Below are 16,907 nucleotides of genomic sequence, written 5' to 3' on the forward strand. Positions count from 1 at the left end.
ATGTCAAGAGAACACAATAGTAAAATGCAAGTAAATTTGCCAAAAATTTGTTAGATGGGAGTGCGGCTTTGCCTTAGCTGTCATGGAGAAATAATTAAGAACATAACTTAGAAACACCAAACTTGATCGCAATCAAATAAGGAATAAATAAATGGCCATTTTCAAATTTAATAAATAAGTCAAGTAATTTAATGCTGGAAAGGAGGTATTTAAATGCTACAATTCTCAGGTATGTTATATTAAGTCCTCAATCAAACAAAGCTTAGAAAAAGAACATCTTTGGATTGCTTCATACCATTCGCTATCAAATTCCGCTGATCGGAAGCAACTTCTGTCCTCTAGGGTTATGACACAAATAACAAAGCTCAGATACTGAAATATTCAGCCAATGATCTCATAAAGCCACGGAGTCCAGAAAAGATGAGAATGATCGGACCCCAACAGGCCGCTTTCTAACTCAGTTACATAACCAGTTTAAGGAAATAAATGTATTTAGAATTATTCCATGTCATGAACCTCAAAAGTACCAAAACGACAGTCTACATGAACGAAATTTTCCCAGTCTCACAAACCCAAGCTCTAATCAAGCCCAAGAACTTGAGTTAACCTTTCCCTACGATGTACATGAACAAGAGATTCAGGAAGCTAAAGCTGTATTAGACACAAAATTTCAGATCCAGAGTCTCTGAGTCGAACAAAGATAAGGTTAATTCGACTATGTAAAATGACTTCCCAAGTTACTATACTATAGCTACATCTATCTTCAGCTGAATCATAAAAAACTTCAAAAGGCGCTAATTATTGACATTATCCAATCAGGAGCCGACCTCAGAGCCAAGTGAATCAGAAATGAGAGGGCAGGTCGAATCTTTTTTCAATTTCTAACCTATTTACAAGGAAATCGCCAGCACAGCTCAGAGCATCAAACAGGTGCTTCATGGAAAAATGCTCTCAGCTTGTCCTCGGAGGTATAAGCCCATGGCTCAGGCTCAATTAAGCTCGAATCATCTGCATAAGATAACAGGAACGGAAAATAATGTCAGAGACATCCCAAGAGGGTTAAATAGTTCCCCGTCAATCTAATTGATTTAAATTTAGTCGGTGTTTGGGACATATTGCCACCTCTCTCTTGCCCCCATTTTCTCCAACCTTGACTAAGTAAATTTCATCTATAAAGCTGTGTTTTACTTGGCAATTTGCCTCTGCTCTTTACATCTGTTTGGGCATTCTGCTCTGATTCATCAGTAACATTGATTCGACAATCCAAATTAGATTGACTATAGAGCAACCTCAAATACGGACCCCTTTTGTATCGCTTTCATTGGAGTATTATCGTCATAGAGCTTTCAAAAAAGACTATTTTTTACTCAACCAACATAATAGATGACACAAGAACAACTTTGCCCCTAAAATAAGTCGGTCTCTACCTGTCCAATTTCTGAGAGCAAATCCTTTATTCATTTTTACTGTTTAATCTCTATGCAACCAGCAAAACCAAGTAAACAAGGCTAAGTCTTGATCCCCACATAATGTTGTCATCACAAGATCAATACAGGGATAATAAGCCAGTACCATCTTTGGTGGGTTCCTTCCTTTCAGTGTCTTCATTGCCGCTTCTGCAAAAGCTTGTGCTGCTGCTGCATCAGCTTCAGCAGCTTCGGCTTCTCTTGCTGCCTCTTCAGCTGCTGCTATGGCAGCTTCTGCCTCAGCCACAGCCCGAGCTGCTGCAGCGGCTGCTTCCCGTGGAGTCATCGTCCTCATCTTTGCTAACTCCAAGTCAATCTGCTCCCTCGTGAGCATATCAATATCCTCCTCCTCGACTTTCGGAGGATACTTCTGCTGTCTGTCGGATAATAACATTGGGGTAGCTCTTCTTCTATCCATAAATCCCGGAGCAGGAGGAATACTATATTTGCGTTTTACCTATTAAAGGAAAAAGACAAGGTTGCATTTTTTCTTGTAAATTTTTTATCGATAAAGAAAGCTGCTGTAATTAATAGGCATCAAGAGGATGCAAATCCATATAAAAAAGAACTTAGAAAGGAGAAATAAAAATTTCAATACGACGGAAAAGAGCTCAAACAAATCTAGGAAAAAAAAGAAAAACAAAATTCCAATGCTAACATCCATTGGTCCAGAGCTAAGAAAGTAAACCATTTATTGACCAAAATGTTAGGTAGTGTCCAGGTCTTGAAAAGCTCTTTAGTTTTGCTTCTTCCATACTAATAAAAAAACCAAGGAATGCTTCTTGAAAATGTTTTCTTTTCCAAACAAAAAACATAACCCCTTCTTCCACGAACACCGAGGGTCATAAAATTTTCCAAGCAATGCCAAGCATGTTACTCATGAAACTTTCCACTAATGCCAAGCAAGTGATAATCATTTTGGACTCGTTGCAGAAATAGATGGAGAGTATCATTACCTTAACCAACTTCCCCACAGAAGCCAGATGCTTTAACTTCGCTGATAGTAGCCTCTCAAAGTTTGGTGGGGCCCAGTATTGTTCCTATTTCAATGGAACCACTGTCAGCTCATTTATAAGGGAAAACATGCTGAATATAAAGCCAATAACAATCTGCAGCAAACATTTTAGCAAAAGAATCCCCACTTGAAAAAATAAAAATAAAAAATCAGAAAAGTGTGACTTATTTTTTTACTTGCAAGCAATTAACAGATCATTCTTGTAAAAGGATTCCATGCTTTACAATTTTCAAACCCATGATAATTAATCTACTAGAAGCATCAAAATGAATAAGCTGAAGCCAAAGCATACACCATGCTAAGAAGAGCTTCAATGAAATCCCCCGAAAAGTGGGAAATAGGACCGATTGCAGAGAAGTCTTTTCTTCCCACTATGCGAGTCAGTTAAATGGATCCTTCTATACGCCATGCTAAGAAAAGCTTCAACGAAATCCACCAAAAAGTGGGAAATAGGACCAATTGGAGAGTAGTCTTTTCTTCCCACTATGTGAGCTAGTTAAATGGATCCTTCTAAGCATGGAGCCTACTAATATCAGATCCTGCAATTTGTTCATCTTTTAAAGATATCATACATCCATTACTCCAGTCTTGACCTACGTCGTACAATAAAACCACTTACAAGTACCTGCCAGCAACCAATCAATGAAACCATGTTTCCAAAGACTCAACTTAAATGCAAGAGAGGGTGGGAAGAAAGAGTACATATACAAATAAGCAGTAGATCAGGCAACGTGGTGAATGAAATCTACATAAAATATTAACCGATTAATTTAACATCAATTCAAATTAAATGTGAGAGTGGGTGGGAAAGAGTACAGATAAAAATAAGCACTAGATCCGGCAATGCGGTGAATGAAATCTACATAAAATATTAACCAATTAATTTAACATCATGACGACAAGTTACTAAAATAGCTAGGATATAGTCTTGTGATGCCAACAACTTTCAAAAAAATTTCCATCTCATCAGTAAAATATCTTTAGTTAACCAACTTATTGCTTCAAACATCATCATAACAAACAAACTTGAACTGACAATAAATACTGCACAGCATAGATTGTTTCCTCATAGAACCAACATAACAAGTTGACTCAAACTCTAATCAGCTCAAAAATTATCTTATAGAATCCTGCAGCCACCAAATCATCCAATATGACTTCGCACAGTAGACTTCTCAGATGGCAGAGAATGAAGTCATATTAATTGAATGTTAAAAAAAGATTTTAGATGTTAAATTAACATTTTGCAAGTAGCCGTTTATCATGTTTATTAATTATATGGCCCACAATAGAAGTATGTCTTAGCCACAGATTTCCACAGGTTTACATTTCAGGATTGCAATCGAGTTGAGAAGAAAATAACCTCTATGAAAGAAGCAATTGTGGTCCTATTAGAACCGCCAGGCTCCTTCAAAGCTGTAATTGCTTCCAAAATAAGGTTGTCCAACCTACAAAAAGGGAAAAGATAAGAATCAATGCAATGAAGATTGTGTTAATAAAGGAAAAGATAGATAAGATCATGGACTGAATAAAGAAAAAAATAAAATACAAAGACCCAAGTAGCTTAGTATTGAACCATCAGTAGAAAAAATTGGGCAGCTATACTCTTATTAAAATTAGTGGGGGAAAAGTTGACACTTCTAGACTTCCAACTCTATCTACTCGACAATATATAAAGGGGGGGAAAAAAAATTCTCTGGCCCTAGAGTTGTCCTTGGTTTTCCAATTAAAAACATGCAAGCACTACAAATATTCAAGAGCACTGATTTGAAATAAATATCAAAACAGTATGCCTGCACTATGCAAGTGTACCACCAGAACCAACCCAGAAAGGAGGAAAATCTGTTGGCTAATGAAATGTTGAAACCATCTGAAACTATGTAGAACACGGTGACAGGAGAAACAAGGCCAGCATTTACCAGAGTAAAATAGATCATAAATCGAAAAAAGCAGAAAACGAATACACGTTCTAGGGTCGGAAGACGACTGCGACCTGATCCATTATAGTATAGAATGCGGCTGAAGTATAGGCTTTGACGCATATATACTAGGTATTCCACGATCTTATATCCCGCTCCTCGTTTACTAGCCATGTATGAGCTAACTCTTCCAAACCCATTAAAGATTACATACCAATTATGTGATCCCATGACGAGATGCACATACTCATTTCTTTTATTTTTTATTAGATATAAACTTCAATTATGAGATAGCAAAATCAAGAGAATAATTTACCAAGGAGACAAAAATGATTAATGAAGGGCAATACAGAATAAATAAATGTCAAAAACAAAAGAAAAAAGTAAAGGTTATTTATTAGGGAAGCTCCTTAAAGATATGGGCTATACCAAACAAGTTAGATATATTCGTCATTATAAGCAAACCGCCACTCTGATGAGGTCTAAAACGAGGAAATAATCAAAGGTATCAAGGGAGTATTCATACTCTTAAGCACTCTATTGTTTGTCTTCCAATCCATATGATGATGACTGATCAGCAGGAGAGTTTTCCAAAGCTTGTAACTAAATTTTTTTAATGCTCCTACATCATTTTAAAGAACTAATTTGCCTTGAAATGAATATAAAGGCTAGAGGAATTTCATCCATCTAGTATGCATGAGTGTCACTTTCTGAAAAATTTTGAGTACAGCAACAATCTAGTGTTTCATTTCACTACAGGTTTTGAATCAGCCAGGAGAAGTATGCAGCTGTCATCTCTTACTTTAATAGGACTGCCTCCACGATCAATCAAGCGTCCTGTTGAAAAGCACCATTTCTACTGGAAAAATAAGGCTTCAAACAGGAAACTGGAAACTTCACATAAACTTCTACCACACAAATGCAACTTATTTGCATGTGAATGTTCCACGTAGAGATAAATTGTCTAACCTCACAATGGATCTCTTTGGACCGTCAATGTGCACTACATCAGCAGAAATAGCTAGATCCTTTGCATCCGCAGCTTCTTCATCACTTTGGGCAACAGTCCTGATAGAAGCAGAGCTATCTTCCAGCCTAGTGACATGTGAAACCCTTTTCACAGGTAACCTAGTTTTCTCCCGTGAATTCCAACCATTTACCATGACACTCATGTTTCTCCATTTATCCTACACAATATCAAGAATCGAGGTTCATCACCAGGGAACTATACTTTTGATGAACTGTTCATGCGTCAGGGAAGACTAGGTTCAGGGGAATACCTTGAGGTCCACATTTGAACGCAAATATAAGACCCCACTAAATTCTGGGTCCTTAAGTATGGTCCGCCATTTTCCGGCGCCATGCTTAAGAACTCCAGCCTTGAGTGCGGCTTCTTCTTCGGCTGTCCACTTCTGCTTAGGGGCGCCCATGAAGCAGAGAAAGGGTATCTCCCTCAAATGCTTATCTGCAAGTGGTAAGCCAGTAATCTTTCAAGTGAGATAAAGAACCCATTCTAAAACAATTTGTCGTGAGAAAACAAACCAATAACAAAATTTCAAGGTAACTTGCCCAGGCAAATGTTTACAGAGTTTCCAATTGTTTTTCAAGTCCTTAGAAAGCATGAATGAAGACAAACCTTCAACTTACAGTATATGCAGTATGAACTATAGGAAAACTAGGATAATTAGTGTCTCTAGACACCAACAGGCCCTAATGTGGGATGTTAATGCATTCCAGGATGATATCTGCAGCAGGGCAAGAACTTCTCTTCACAAAAAGCCATAGAAATTCAAGAAAGAGTGCCCTTTCTTCTCCAAACCGACCAACGCATCAGAAAGCAGAAAACCCAATTCCCAAACCCGAAAACAGTACCAAACCCTAACAACGTCCAAACGAAAAAATTTAGCTGGGGGTCAACAATCGGGGCAAAGTAGACTTCATCGAGACCTATCCAATGTCTACCAGCTCAAGAGAGCTCAATTCATGGATCACTGAAGCATAAATTACAGAGGAGAAATCCAATACAGGTTTACATAAGGGCTGGGGTCGATTTACTCACAATTGATGCTTCCACTCCGGCGAATTTCGAGAATTTCCGTTCAATTCCGGGGGCGTTTGAGATTTACAGAGAGACAGCCTGATTGATTGGAGCGAATCTCTCTCTGTTGTTGCCGGAATTTGGATTTTCAGGCTTGAAATTGGGCGAAGAAGATGGGGGAGGAGGAGACGAAGGACGAGCGAAAACCTGGCGCTGGCGGTTTCCTTGGGCGGGTTCCCTCTCCGGTCCAAACCGGGCCGGGCGACCCGAAGTTCTTATGGGGCGAGGGTGATTTCGAATCTTCTGGGCCGCCATCCTCTAATCCCTTCTAATTGAAGGCGGTGAATTTTTTTTTTTTCATTTATGTTTGTAATTTTGTTTTCCCATATTTTTCCTCTATCTCACGTCAATTTATAGTATATATTTCACAAATAAATAAATTGAATAAAAATACTATCATGAGTTGGTTCAGGTGACTCGGCACTTCCAATAAGTAAAAATTTGAGTTCGAGTCTCATGGAATCAAAAAATTTATGATTGGCAAAGTTTTACCTCTTAATAGTTTGATCCAGTTAGAATCTTGGATGTTGGGGATCCAACGGCTCACACCGAGAATTACGTAAAAATATATGGAAGGCAATGACACTGGTAACGTTAGTCTTGTTAGAGCAGAAAGCTTATCCAACAAAAGAGAAAAAAGAGCAAATTTTAGCTTTAACTGCCCCGGAAAAATTGCATTGCACAAACGAGAAAGTAATTGGACATATTAAATAATTTAAGTTTATTCTGATTATTGCAGTGATTATTAGAAAATCATGCCAAGATTTCTTGTCAATGGGACTTGTGTGTTAGGTTTCAAAAAACTTTTTAACTCTCGTTCACTTAACTCAACTTATATTCAATTCAACAATACAATTATTACTTTTCTATTTTTCTTCAATTTTTTTAACCATTCAATTCAATTTTTAATATTAAATTATCTCAATTATTCATTATTTTTTCCACAATTCAACAACATAATCATTACTTTCTCTCAACTATTCATTATTTTTTCACACTTTTTCTCATAATTCAACAATACAATTATTATAAACCAATTAAAATAAAAACTCAACTCAACTTGTTTACCTTTGGAATTTGCTTAACTGAGAGGGAGAGATATCTTCTTCATATTGTTTACCTTTGGAATTTGCTTAGCATAAGAAATCGTTGAATTTGGTTTCCTCCTCCTCCTCCTCCTCCTTCCATTTTCCACGCGAATCGGGGTTTCTTTTCCACGTTGATACATGAGTACTTCACAAGTCCCCGCACAAATCTCATATCTGGAACAACCTCTCGAATCACATATAATGCTTGCATTTCTCTGTAGTAATACTCTTGAAATTATGTCGTAAAAATATATATATATATATATATATATATAATCTTAAACATTGTTATTATTATTTTCATAGAAATAGAAATGTTATTATTTTTTTTAAAAAGAGATTTTGCAGTAAAATCCCAGTCATAATGGGACTGCAAAAATGGGGAATTTCTTTCTTCGTACTTTCTGATTCTGAGAGGGCTATGGCTATGGTCGGGACTGTGAAGTAGGAGATCGGCTTCTTTGACGTGCAGATATCCGATGCGGATCATATTCATTTATCAGGAAACTCCATGATTCTCTGTCACAAAGTACAGACCCCATTTTATACATTTGATTTGACGGTTGCATCCACTCATGATTTTCCTCCTCTTTTTTTTTTTTAATTACTCTTTTTCTTTAGATTTTAAAAAAAAAATTGTTCACACCATTTTTTAGGTAGAATTTCACGCTTTTTGCTGATCTCCTAATATATCCCATACACGCTAAAACTTATTATTGAATATCAACTCACGTGTCGGGAGCCCTTTTCTTCGTGAAACATGGTATCGAAGTGCTTTGGTAATTTGGAAACCCCTATCTTCATCTGACATTTTGTGTAGTTAGCTATCCAAGTGAAATATAAGATGTAGTTTAATTTTACTGTATATCTTTTTAAAAAAAAATAAAAAAGGTTTTTCAGAAATTTTGATCTGCCAAGTTATTTTCAATAATAATAATCAGTATGAAGTTGACCAGTTTTGCTAATTTTAGAAGCTAATGCACAAATATTTTTGTCTTTTTTCCTCTGTCTGCTTTTTCTTTGAGGCATATTTTTCCCCAAAAAAATGTTCATTTTCGGCAAAACAGAGAAGTGTCCTAACCTACAAGAACAGTCCCCTTGAAATACATGGAACAAGTCTTGACAAAATGTTGCCATACGATACAACAATTGTCAATATTGAGAAAGAAGATGTTCTAGAGAATGTTTGATTTGTCAATCAAAATCAAAACTTATAGTCCCATATGATTTTTAAGAGAAAAACATTGCACATTAAGAATGTGATTTAGTATGTTATTATTTCTTTTGTCTCGATGCAGTTGTCTTTGAGTTCGGTTCACATTAATAAGACCGATCATATAAGTCGAAGATCATTCTGTGACTGGCACTTAACTCCACTTAAAAGTACAAATACATATTTGCATGAATTTTTTGGCCATGTTTTCTGCAACTCGATATCATATATAAACTGAATCGCAAACAGATCATAGAGTAAAATTTACTTGGGGTTTTACCTCGAGATTGGGTATCATACTGTTCCAAAAATCATCCTCAAACGGCCAACTACAACTATAAAAGTCGAGCTCGAATCCTCACCAATTTTCCTAACAACCTTGTCCCGAATGACTGTAAGTTTGCTAAGAAAGGAGTCATCGTGGAGCGTACACGACGTCGTACTTGATAGCAAGAGAAGCCGGCGAAGAGTCACATTTGATTTGCTATATACGAGGTTGCTTCCACATCAAGACCGCATTGTTTTTTCCCATCCTTACTATGGCAAACTTCATGCCACACTCAACAATACGTGAAAAATTAGAAATAGAAGGAAAAGGAAGGGAATTGTGAATGGTGGAAGTTGGGTGATTATGGTCACAACTAAGCTTCCTAACCCTCCCAACCCTCTCTTAACGCTTCAACCAAATTCAAAGACTCTCAATACTCCACTCCAATGTCTCCACCATCCCTATTGTTAGATACATAAATTCACGTCGTTATCGGAGAATATTATTATATGGTTTTGATCGGTAAATAGAGCCAAAGACAGTTAATACCGCAATGGTTTTTCGTAAAAGTAGAACATAGTGTCTCAATCGTCCATATCGCTGTAGACTGCCACCAGCTTACTGCCCCAAAATAAGTCACGCCCACCACCTCTGTATCATTTATATAGCCCCAGAGAATCAGAGGGCAGGACACCCCTCTGGGATGCTCTTGTTTCTCCTTCTGCTTGGCTCTCCCTACTGAAATGTGTCTGTTCAGACAGCATATATAACAGGAACAAGGTTCTTAAGTTTAGAAGAGAACAGCAGGAAGGGAGAGATGGCAGCCCCGAAAGCCGACGACTTTCAGCCACATCCCGTGAAGGATCAGCTTCCCGGTGTCGACTTCTGCCTCACTAGCTCTCCTCCGTGGCGTGAGTCTTAGAAAACTTTTCACTCCATCACTTGTACTTGTATATGTATATATATATATATGTATGATAGTTTGAGAGTTTTAAGGTGAGCATGTTCAGTGTCATGTAATATTGTGATGAGTGTGTAATATATGGGGTTGTCTGTGTTGCAGCTGAAGCCATAATCATGGGGTTTCAACACTACCTGGTGATGCTGGGGACTACTGTGCTCATCCCCACACTACTTGTTCCTCTCATGGGTGGCGGAAATGTGAGTGTCTTTAAGCTCTTCTGAGAAAACTCATCAATGTTACTTTTCGAAAAGACTACTTGAAACGAGCAAGAAGTTTCCCTGTCAATGAAACTCGGGATCCGAACATCATCCAGAAATTTGACTGCATTTGGTTTAGGAACTAGAAGTTGGTTTATATGTTATGAGCCACCTCGTAGCTTGTATTTGGACAAGAGAGTGACTGTCAACACAAGTTGAAATAATGATCAAAAAGTAGAACTTTGACTGCATTCGAAAACAGAGAGGAAGAGATGAAGAGATGAAGGGAAGTCTAAATCACATCATTATAGTTGTAATTAACGTACTCTGTCTCGTTAAGCAGTGTCAGTTGATAAGCTTTTACAAGGCCTGTCTTAAGCTGAGGCCGCAGACTGCATCCTGTGCCATATTCGTGTAGTAAATGCATAAAAGATTTCATCCTGTGCAGGGAAGCTAATTTATTATGAACACGAGTCTGGTTGTGCCGATTTCTGGATATGACATGACTGTGCCATGTCACAGGGTTGCCATCTCTCATTAGCTCCTGTTGGAAATGGCGGATGCTTTATCATATTTACTGTGGTGATGATCTAATGGGGTGGTTTCTCACCCACCTTTGATGTGTATACATTGATAGGTGGAGAAGGCGGAGATGATTAACACCCTGCTGTTTGTCTCGGGGATAAGCACGCTGTATCAGTGCTGGTTCGGATCGAGGCTTCCTGTTGTGATCGGTCCATCCTACACATACATCATCCCTGCTATCTCCATTGCTCTGTCCAAACGTTACGACATCTACATATACCCGCATGAGGTAAACCTAGAAGAAATCCTTCAATTCCACCATTTTTTAGGACAGTTGCAGTCTGCTCCTAAATCATGTGCCCCGAACTTGAAAAGATCTTTAGTCTTAGTTGAACAGATATGGTGATTTTGGGATGTAATTGACAATGAAAAACAGTCCTGGATTCAAGTCCTGCATCTCTGTAAACACTGTCCATTCTTTAAAGCTTTCTGCAAATAAAAGCAAGTTAGTGCCTTCTCGTAGGAGAAGGTTAAGAATCAATATGTAAAGAGTTTTGGCAACTCACGAAAATTCAAGACAAGAATACTTGATGATATTTTTTTGTCGAACAACTGTAGAGGTTTGAGCACACTTTGAGAGGGATGCAAGGAGCACTTCTCACGGCTTCATTGTTCCAAGTGATTTTTGGGTTCCTTGGTTTCTGCAGAATATTTGCAAGGTAATACGAGCTTCCTAATTATAAATTCCCCATCTCCCCCCTGTTTTCATAGAAAAATGACACCAGCACCCTCTGTACTGACCTGAACGCACGGAGTAGCCTTTGATAAAAACCGAGACTCGCGGACCATGTCATCAATGTTAGTTCAGTGCTCCTCAGGGCCTAGAACTTCATGCTAGGATACTGGTGCTGAGGTGGCATCCCGATGGAACTGATAAATTGTCCACAGATTGGATGGTCGAAGAACCATATGAAATTTAAGAATGTCGTCGATCTTCATTCATTTATGAGGAGTTGGTTAATTTCGGTGATCTATATGTTATGCAGGTTTCTTTGTCCCCTGTCGGCAGTTCCTTTCGTAACCCTTGTTGGACTCGGGCTTTATGCAAATGGTTTCCCACAAGTAAGAAAAGAAGACGCACACCTTAAATGCTTTGTTTGTTTCATGGAACATATAGTCTTGAAAATGATCAGATCTGGATTTTCCATTTCCGAAAAATCTTGCACCTATAATTTCCATGGGCTTGGTGCATGGCAAACATGGGTTTGTTCTGTCCTAGTTTTCACTGAGACGCAGGATTTAGATTTATGCAGTACCAAGAAACATATGAATGCATGGAGTCCTTCAGAATACTAACATTTACATATGGAAAATTTTAATCGAATTAGATCTTACTTAACATTTGTCCTTTATGCGTTGCAGCTGGCAAGATGCATTGAGATTGGACTTCCCGAGTTGATTCTGCTGGTGATCATTTCTCAGGTAATCAAGAACAGGTGCTACTAGTACTCACTGGTATATTAGCCACCTCTTCTTTTGGTCTGAATCCGAGACCAACCTATAAGAAATGTTATATGTTGTCTTTTTGTCTATGCTCATTTAGTATAACATGTGAGGGGGCAAATTTTGGCATAGTTGGGAGTATTTTAATGTGATTAAAAATGGATTGCGAACCAGCTGAACTTCTCTGTTTTTTCCTTTGGTTGTATTGTGCTGTTGCAGCATGTGCCTCACTTCATGAAATCACGAAGGGCCATATTTGAGCGGTATGCTGTCCTAGTCTCGGTGATGATCGTGTGGGCATTTGCTGCAGTTCTGACTGTTTCCGGTGCCTACGATAGAAGATCTCCCAATACTCAGTTTAGTTGCAGGGTAGATCGCACTGGGCTCCTTAGAGCAGCCCCTTGGTGAGCTTACACCACTCTATACAAAGCATCAAGTTGTTTGTTTGCAAGTATTTTCTGGCACCGTCCTTAGAGACGGTCTTCAAAACAAGTTCAAGATATGCTCTGGGATTGCTCAGTCTATTGCAGCACCTTATCGTAACAACTTCCCGAAAAAGACTGATGACTAGTTGTGTTTTGGATGTTTCTGATATCGAAGATCATTCATGGTTCATGTTTTCAATTTTGTTCCCTTGTTTTCCAAAATTCTCAAGAACTTATGCAGAGCGATCATTTGTCAAAATCTTAACTAAGAGAACGATTTATACTTGCAGGATAAAGTTTCCCTATCCGTTCCAATATGGCGGTCCCACTTTCAATGCCGGTGATGCTTTTGCTGTGATGGCGGCAGCACTGGTTGCCCTTATAGAGGTTCCCTATATGATTGATCTTATGACTTTGTTTTCGCTCACATTAGAAATTAGTTGAGAAAACTATGCCCGACCAAAGAGCGTTATAAACAGCATTCTTTTCACCTGTGCAGTCGATGGCGACATTTATTGCAGCATCGAGATTTGCAAGTGCTACGCCAGTGCCGCCCTCGGTGCTGAGTCGTGGAGTTGGTTGGCTGGTAAAATGACTCGTGCAAAACCTTGGAGTTCAACTATCCATCTATCATGTTCTGATTCCATATTTCAATTGTCGACATTTCAGGGATTAAGCACTTTCATCGGCAGCTTTTTTGGCACGGGAGTCGGCTACACGGCATTAGTGTACATATTTCATCCCTATCCATTCATTCTTGCAAATTGAGAGATATGCCTTTAGAATGCACTCGATTTTGCCTATTTTTCCTATGCTTCTTTTTCAGTGAAAATGCCGGTCTATTGGGTTTAACCCGAATTGGGAGTCGAAGAGTCGTCGAAATCTCGGCTTGCTTCATGCTCTTCTTTTCCGTGCTAGGTTTGTTACTGTAATAGCTCACCAATTATTGAGTTGTCCACACCTTTTCATTCTGCTAGTTCTTGTATAGTTTTACGGGGTAAATAATTCATACCGTTCACAGGAAAGTTTGGTGCAATCCTTGCTTCAATTCCGCTGCCAATTTTCGCAGCTGTGTATTGTGTCCTCTATGCTTATGTGGGTAAGTTTCGTTACTTATATCTCCGAATTTTCTGAAAGCACTTCAGGCGAACATTCTTCCCCTGTGTACTCAAAAGCCGTTTGTTCGAGCAAGACGTTGGAAGTGGTTGAGAGTACTTTGTTTCGTATTAAAGCAGAGGGAAAAGACAGGCATCATAAACAATTTTCAGATTGGCTTGATATGATGCTCATTTGCTTCTGCAGCTGCGGCAGGGCTTGGGTTGCTGCAGTTCTGCAACTTGAACAGCTTTAGGACGAAGTTCATCCTCGGGTTCTCTCTCTTCATGGGCCTCTCTGTTCCCCAGTACTTCAACCAATACTTCTTTTACTCGGGTTACGGCCCCGTCCACACCCGTTCCATTGCTGTAAGTCCATTGAACTTTTACTTATTTTCATATTACTCCTTTTCGATGGCGAGTGTAGCCACAACCTGTAAAAGTTGAATGCAACATCAAAGCTCCATTTGACTCTTCAATTATTGCTTGCAGTTCAACAGCATAGTGCAAGTGATATTCACATCTGCAGCAACTGTGGCCCTCATCGTGGCCTTGTTCCTGGAGCGAACCCACAGCATCGGGCACGGACCAGTTCGGAGGGACAGCGGGCGGCACTGGTGGGCAAAGTTCTATACTTTTGAGGCTGACATCAGGAGCGAGGAGTTCTATTCGTTGCCCTATAATCTCAACAGGTTCTTCCCTTCATTCTAGTGGTGAGTTCTGACTGATCGGGAATGGACGAACGGTTGGTTAGTTACAGTATGATGCTGAATTCTTTTTTTGTTGAACTAGCTTAGAAGCAGAAAGAGTTCAATACATTTTATTATACGAGTGACAGATGAGCCAAAAACAGACCTGGGCTTACTTTATCTGCAAGATACTTTTTAACTTAATTCCGATGTCATATACTGGTGAACATATATAAAAGCTCAGGTAGTAAACTTATCAGAGCTGCCTGATTTTATGAGCTCAAATCTTGGCCATAGTCACTCGATCATGGTAACGTGAAATTACACTCAAAGCCACTGTATCTCTACCTGGGTGGCCTGACCGATGCCAAGATCTGGGTTGTGAAACCAGCTTGCCTTGCAGCCTACGTCAAGGTCCGACAAATGCCTTTGACATGACTAACATTAACAACTTTTTCTGCATCCATATCAGGATGCTGGAAAATTGCTCCCATCTTATTTGCGATGTACAAACAATTATATGAGAACGAACATCTTTCTGGTGACAGTTTTTTTCCTGACTTGACAGCATGTAAACCAAAAAACTTGGCGCTAGCTTAAGTTTCTTGTCTGGCATACGATATAGCTTCTTAATTCTTAGTAGGGCTAATCTTATACACATGCCTTAAATAGTCGTCCACCACGACCCTCCTATACCTCCCAGTCGCTCCTTTCAGGGGCACAATCTCTGCATCCAAGGGTGGATCGTAGAACAACGCGATGGAGATGCATTCCACATTGCAGTGGATCAAGGCCCTGTGACACGGGTTCTTGACCTTCCCATCAGTCATGATTTCAAGCAAATCCCCAGCACTCACAAGCAGTGCACCTTTGGGCCACTCAACGGTCCTCAAACTCTGTGGGCCCTGCCGAGTGAGCACCTGGAGGCCGCCGGTGCCGGCATCAAGCTGGAACAGGAGGGTCAGGGCACTTGCATTAGCGTGGGGGTGGATGGCCCAGCGCCAGGTCAGGCCTTGGGCAGGGCGGGTAGTAGTTTACCCTGTGTTCATCTCAGATCTTCCAGGATCGAATGCCTGGAGGAGCACGTTCTTCTCCAAGGAAAAGGATTCGACCAGGGATTCCAGGACTTGTTGGGCTTGATCACATAAGTCTCCATTGCACGCCTGCATGAAAGTGATTAAAGATATACGATGTTAATTCTAAAATGGCATTTTTAGGAAATGGATTAAATATACGATGTTCTTAGCCCTCCTTTTTTCCTTCTCCTTATGGGAAGGTATTTTATGGGGTCGATTGTGTCATGGGAATGACATTTTTTCAGGTGATATGGAAGGTAGCGGCAGTAAGCCTCGGGTGGAGTTCTTGTTGAGAGAAGTAGGGGTGTTTTTGGCTGGTTTAGGGGTCACTGTCTTGGTGGGAAGGGAAGAGCTTATGGTAGTGGTGGCACTAGAGCGTTGAGAGAAACGGTTATGGAGTTTTGGAGCTGCTGATCCAGGCTTGTTCATAGCAGTATGGGTGGATTCTTGTAACTTAGCTGGAGAGTAAGTTTGAGGTAATGTCGTAGGGTGGAACATCCTCACAAGTAATTGGACCTCAGACTTCAAACCTACCAAGAAATGACTCAGAGCATCGACCTCCTTAATGGAAACCTTATTCGATAACACATCAAACTCATCCATATACTCCTACGAATCCCCGGTTTGTCTCAAATTCTTCAAAGCAGCCATTGGATCTTCAAAACTCATATCCCCAAATCTCTCTAACACAACAGTCACATACTCCTTCCAACTCACTATTTTACTTTCAGTGATCAAAGCCCTCATATATGGTTGGTGCCACTGTAATGCTGTCCCTTCTAAGTGAATGGCTACCCAAAAAACTGCTCATATCAATACAACCAATCCCTCACTCCATCCCCATTGAGCTTGGGAAATACTAACAAACTAACTCAGACTATTTAGGAATACATCCCTCTTCTTACAACGTTTTCCATCCTCAGCCCTTACTTTTTATTTATTACTATTTGGTCCACCAGAAGGTTTGCTACGTGACAGCAGATCGATGCACTAAAACTGATTTGAGCACAGAAATGCAATAATCTCTCTTACCTATCAGGCAGGCAGGTAACTCCTCGACGGCTGAGTTCTTGCACCACCGGCACTCCGGATGTTCTTAACGGACCATCTCGATCAGTGAAGCTTACTTCATGGAAGCAAAACCTCTTCAACCTCTCCATGATCTTGCTAATAAAAGTGGTTAATGTGATTGTGGACTTGGCTTTGTCTGGATGCTTATAAGAGGAAATAATTTCTTTTTATCGCTTGACTATGAAAGGAAATAATCAACTGCACGTTTGTATATTTTTATCTATTGACAACTAAGCTTGTGGAAAAAATACAGATAACCAGAATAATAAGTGGAAGGAGTCATTCTCATACCTTAT

General features: G+C 39.5%; 2 protein-coding genes and 1 long non-coding RNA gene across 3 annotated transcripts; 1 reads left to right on the top strand and 2 right to left on the bottom strand.

Annotated features, from left to right (window-relative positions):
• Window positions 1-419: 419 nt before the first annotated feature.
• Window positions 420-6,704, bottom strand: LOC116197150 (telomere repeat-binding factor 1). The gene is made up of 7 exons (XM_031527195.1): window positions 6,460-6,704; window positions 5,681-5,865; window positions 5,370-5,587; window positions 3,845-3,929; window positions 2,423-2,506; window positions 1,573-1,923; window positions 420-1,008 (listed from the first exon to the last, which is right to left on the bottom strand). The coding sequence occupies exons 2-7, from the start codon at window positions 5,828-5,830 to the stop codon at window positions 994-996; spliced, it is 903 nt and encodes a 300-aa protein (XP_031383055.1). The 5' UTR covers window positions 5,831-5,865; window positions 6,460-6,704; the 3' UTR covers window positions 420-993.
• Window positions 6,705-9,659: 2,955 nt separating this feature from the next.
• On the top strand, window positions 9,660-14,723 carry LOC116197794 (nucleobase-ascorbate transporter 4). Its single transcript, XM_031528045.1, has 14 exons — window positions 9,660-9,978; window positions 10,131-10,228; window positions 10,866-11,042; window positions 11,372-11,472; window positions 11,800-11,875; window positions 12,176-12,235; window positions 12,476-12,660; window positions 12,972-13,068; window positions 13,181-13,267; window positions 13,351-13,409; window positions 13,508-13,599; window positions 13,703-13,780; window positions 13,984-14,144; window positions 14,268-14,723. The coding sequence occupies exons 1-14, from the start codon at window positions 9,885-9,887 to the stop codon at window positions 14,484-14,486; spliced, it is 1,584 nt and encodes a 527-aa protein (XP_031383905.1). The 5' UTR covers window positions 9,660-9,884; the 3' UTR covers window positions 14,487-14,723.
• A 156-nt stretch (window positions 14,724-14,879) lies between these two features.
• Window positions 14,880-16,791, bottom strand: LOC116197795. Its single transcript, XR_004155100.1, has 2 exons — window positions 16,573-16,791; window positions 14,880-15,627 (listed from the first exon to the last, which is right to left on the bottom strand). It is a non-coding gene; the product is annotated as an uncharacterized LOC116197795 (long non-coding RNA).
• Window positions 16,792-16,907: the final 116 nt, after the last annotated feature.

This window comes from Punica granatum, chromosome 2, assembly GCF_007655135.1.
Source record: "Punica granatum isolate Tunisia-2019 chromosome 2, ASM765513v2, whole genome shotgun sequence".
Taxonomy (NCBI): Eukaryota; Viridiplantae; Streptophyta; class Magnoliopsida; order Myrtales; family Lythraceae; genus Punica; species Punica granatum.

Coding starts and splice junctions, on each gene's coding strand:
- LOC116197794 (XM_031528045.1), top strand. CDS start 9,885: ATGGCAGCCCCGAAAGCCGACGACTTTCAGCCACATCCCGTGAAGGAT. Junction 13,268..13,350: donor GTCGTGGAGTTGGTTGGCTG/GTAAAATGACTC, acceptor TCGACATTTCAG/GGATTAAGCACTTTCATCGG. Junction 13,781..13,983: donor TGTCCTCTATGCTTATGTGG/GTAAGTTTCGTT, acceptor TTGCTTCTGCAG/CTGCGGCAGGGCTTGGGTTG.
- LOC116197150 (XM_031527195.1), bottom strand. CDS start 5,830: ATGGGCGCCCCTAAGCAGAAGTGGACAGCCGAAGAAGAAGCCGCACTC. Junction 2,507..3,844: donor CAATTGCTTCTTTCATAGAG/GTTATTTTCTTC, acceptor CCATTGAAATAG/GAACAATACTGGGCCCCACC. Junction 1,924..2,422: donor CTGTGGGGAAGTTGGTTAAG/GTAATGATACTC, acceptor TTCCTTTAATAG/GTAAAACGCAAATATAGTAT.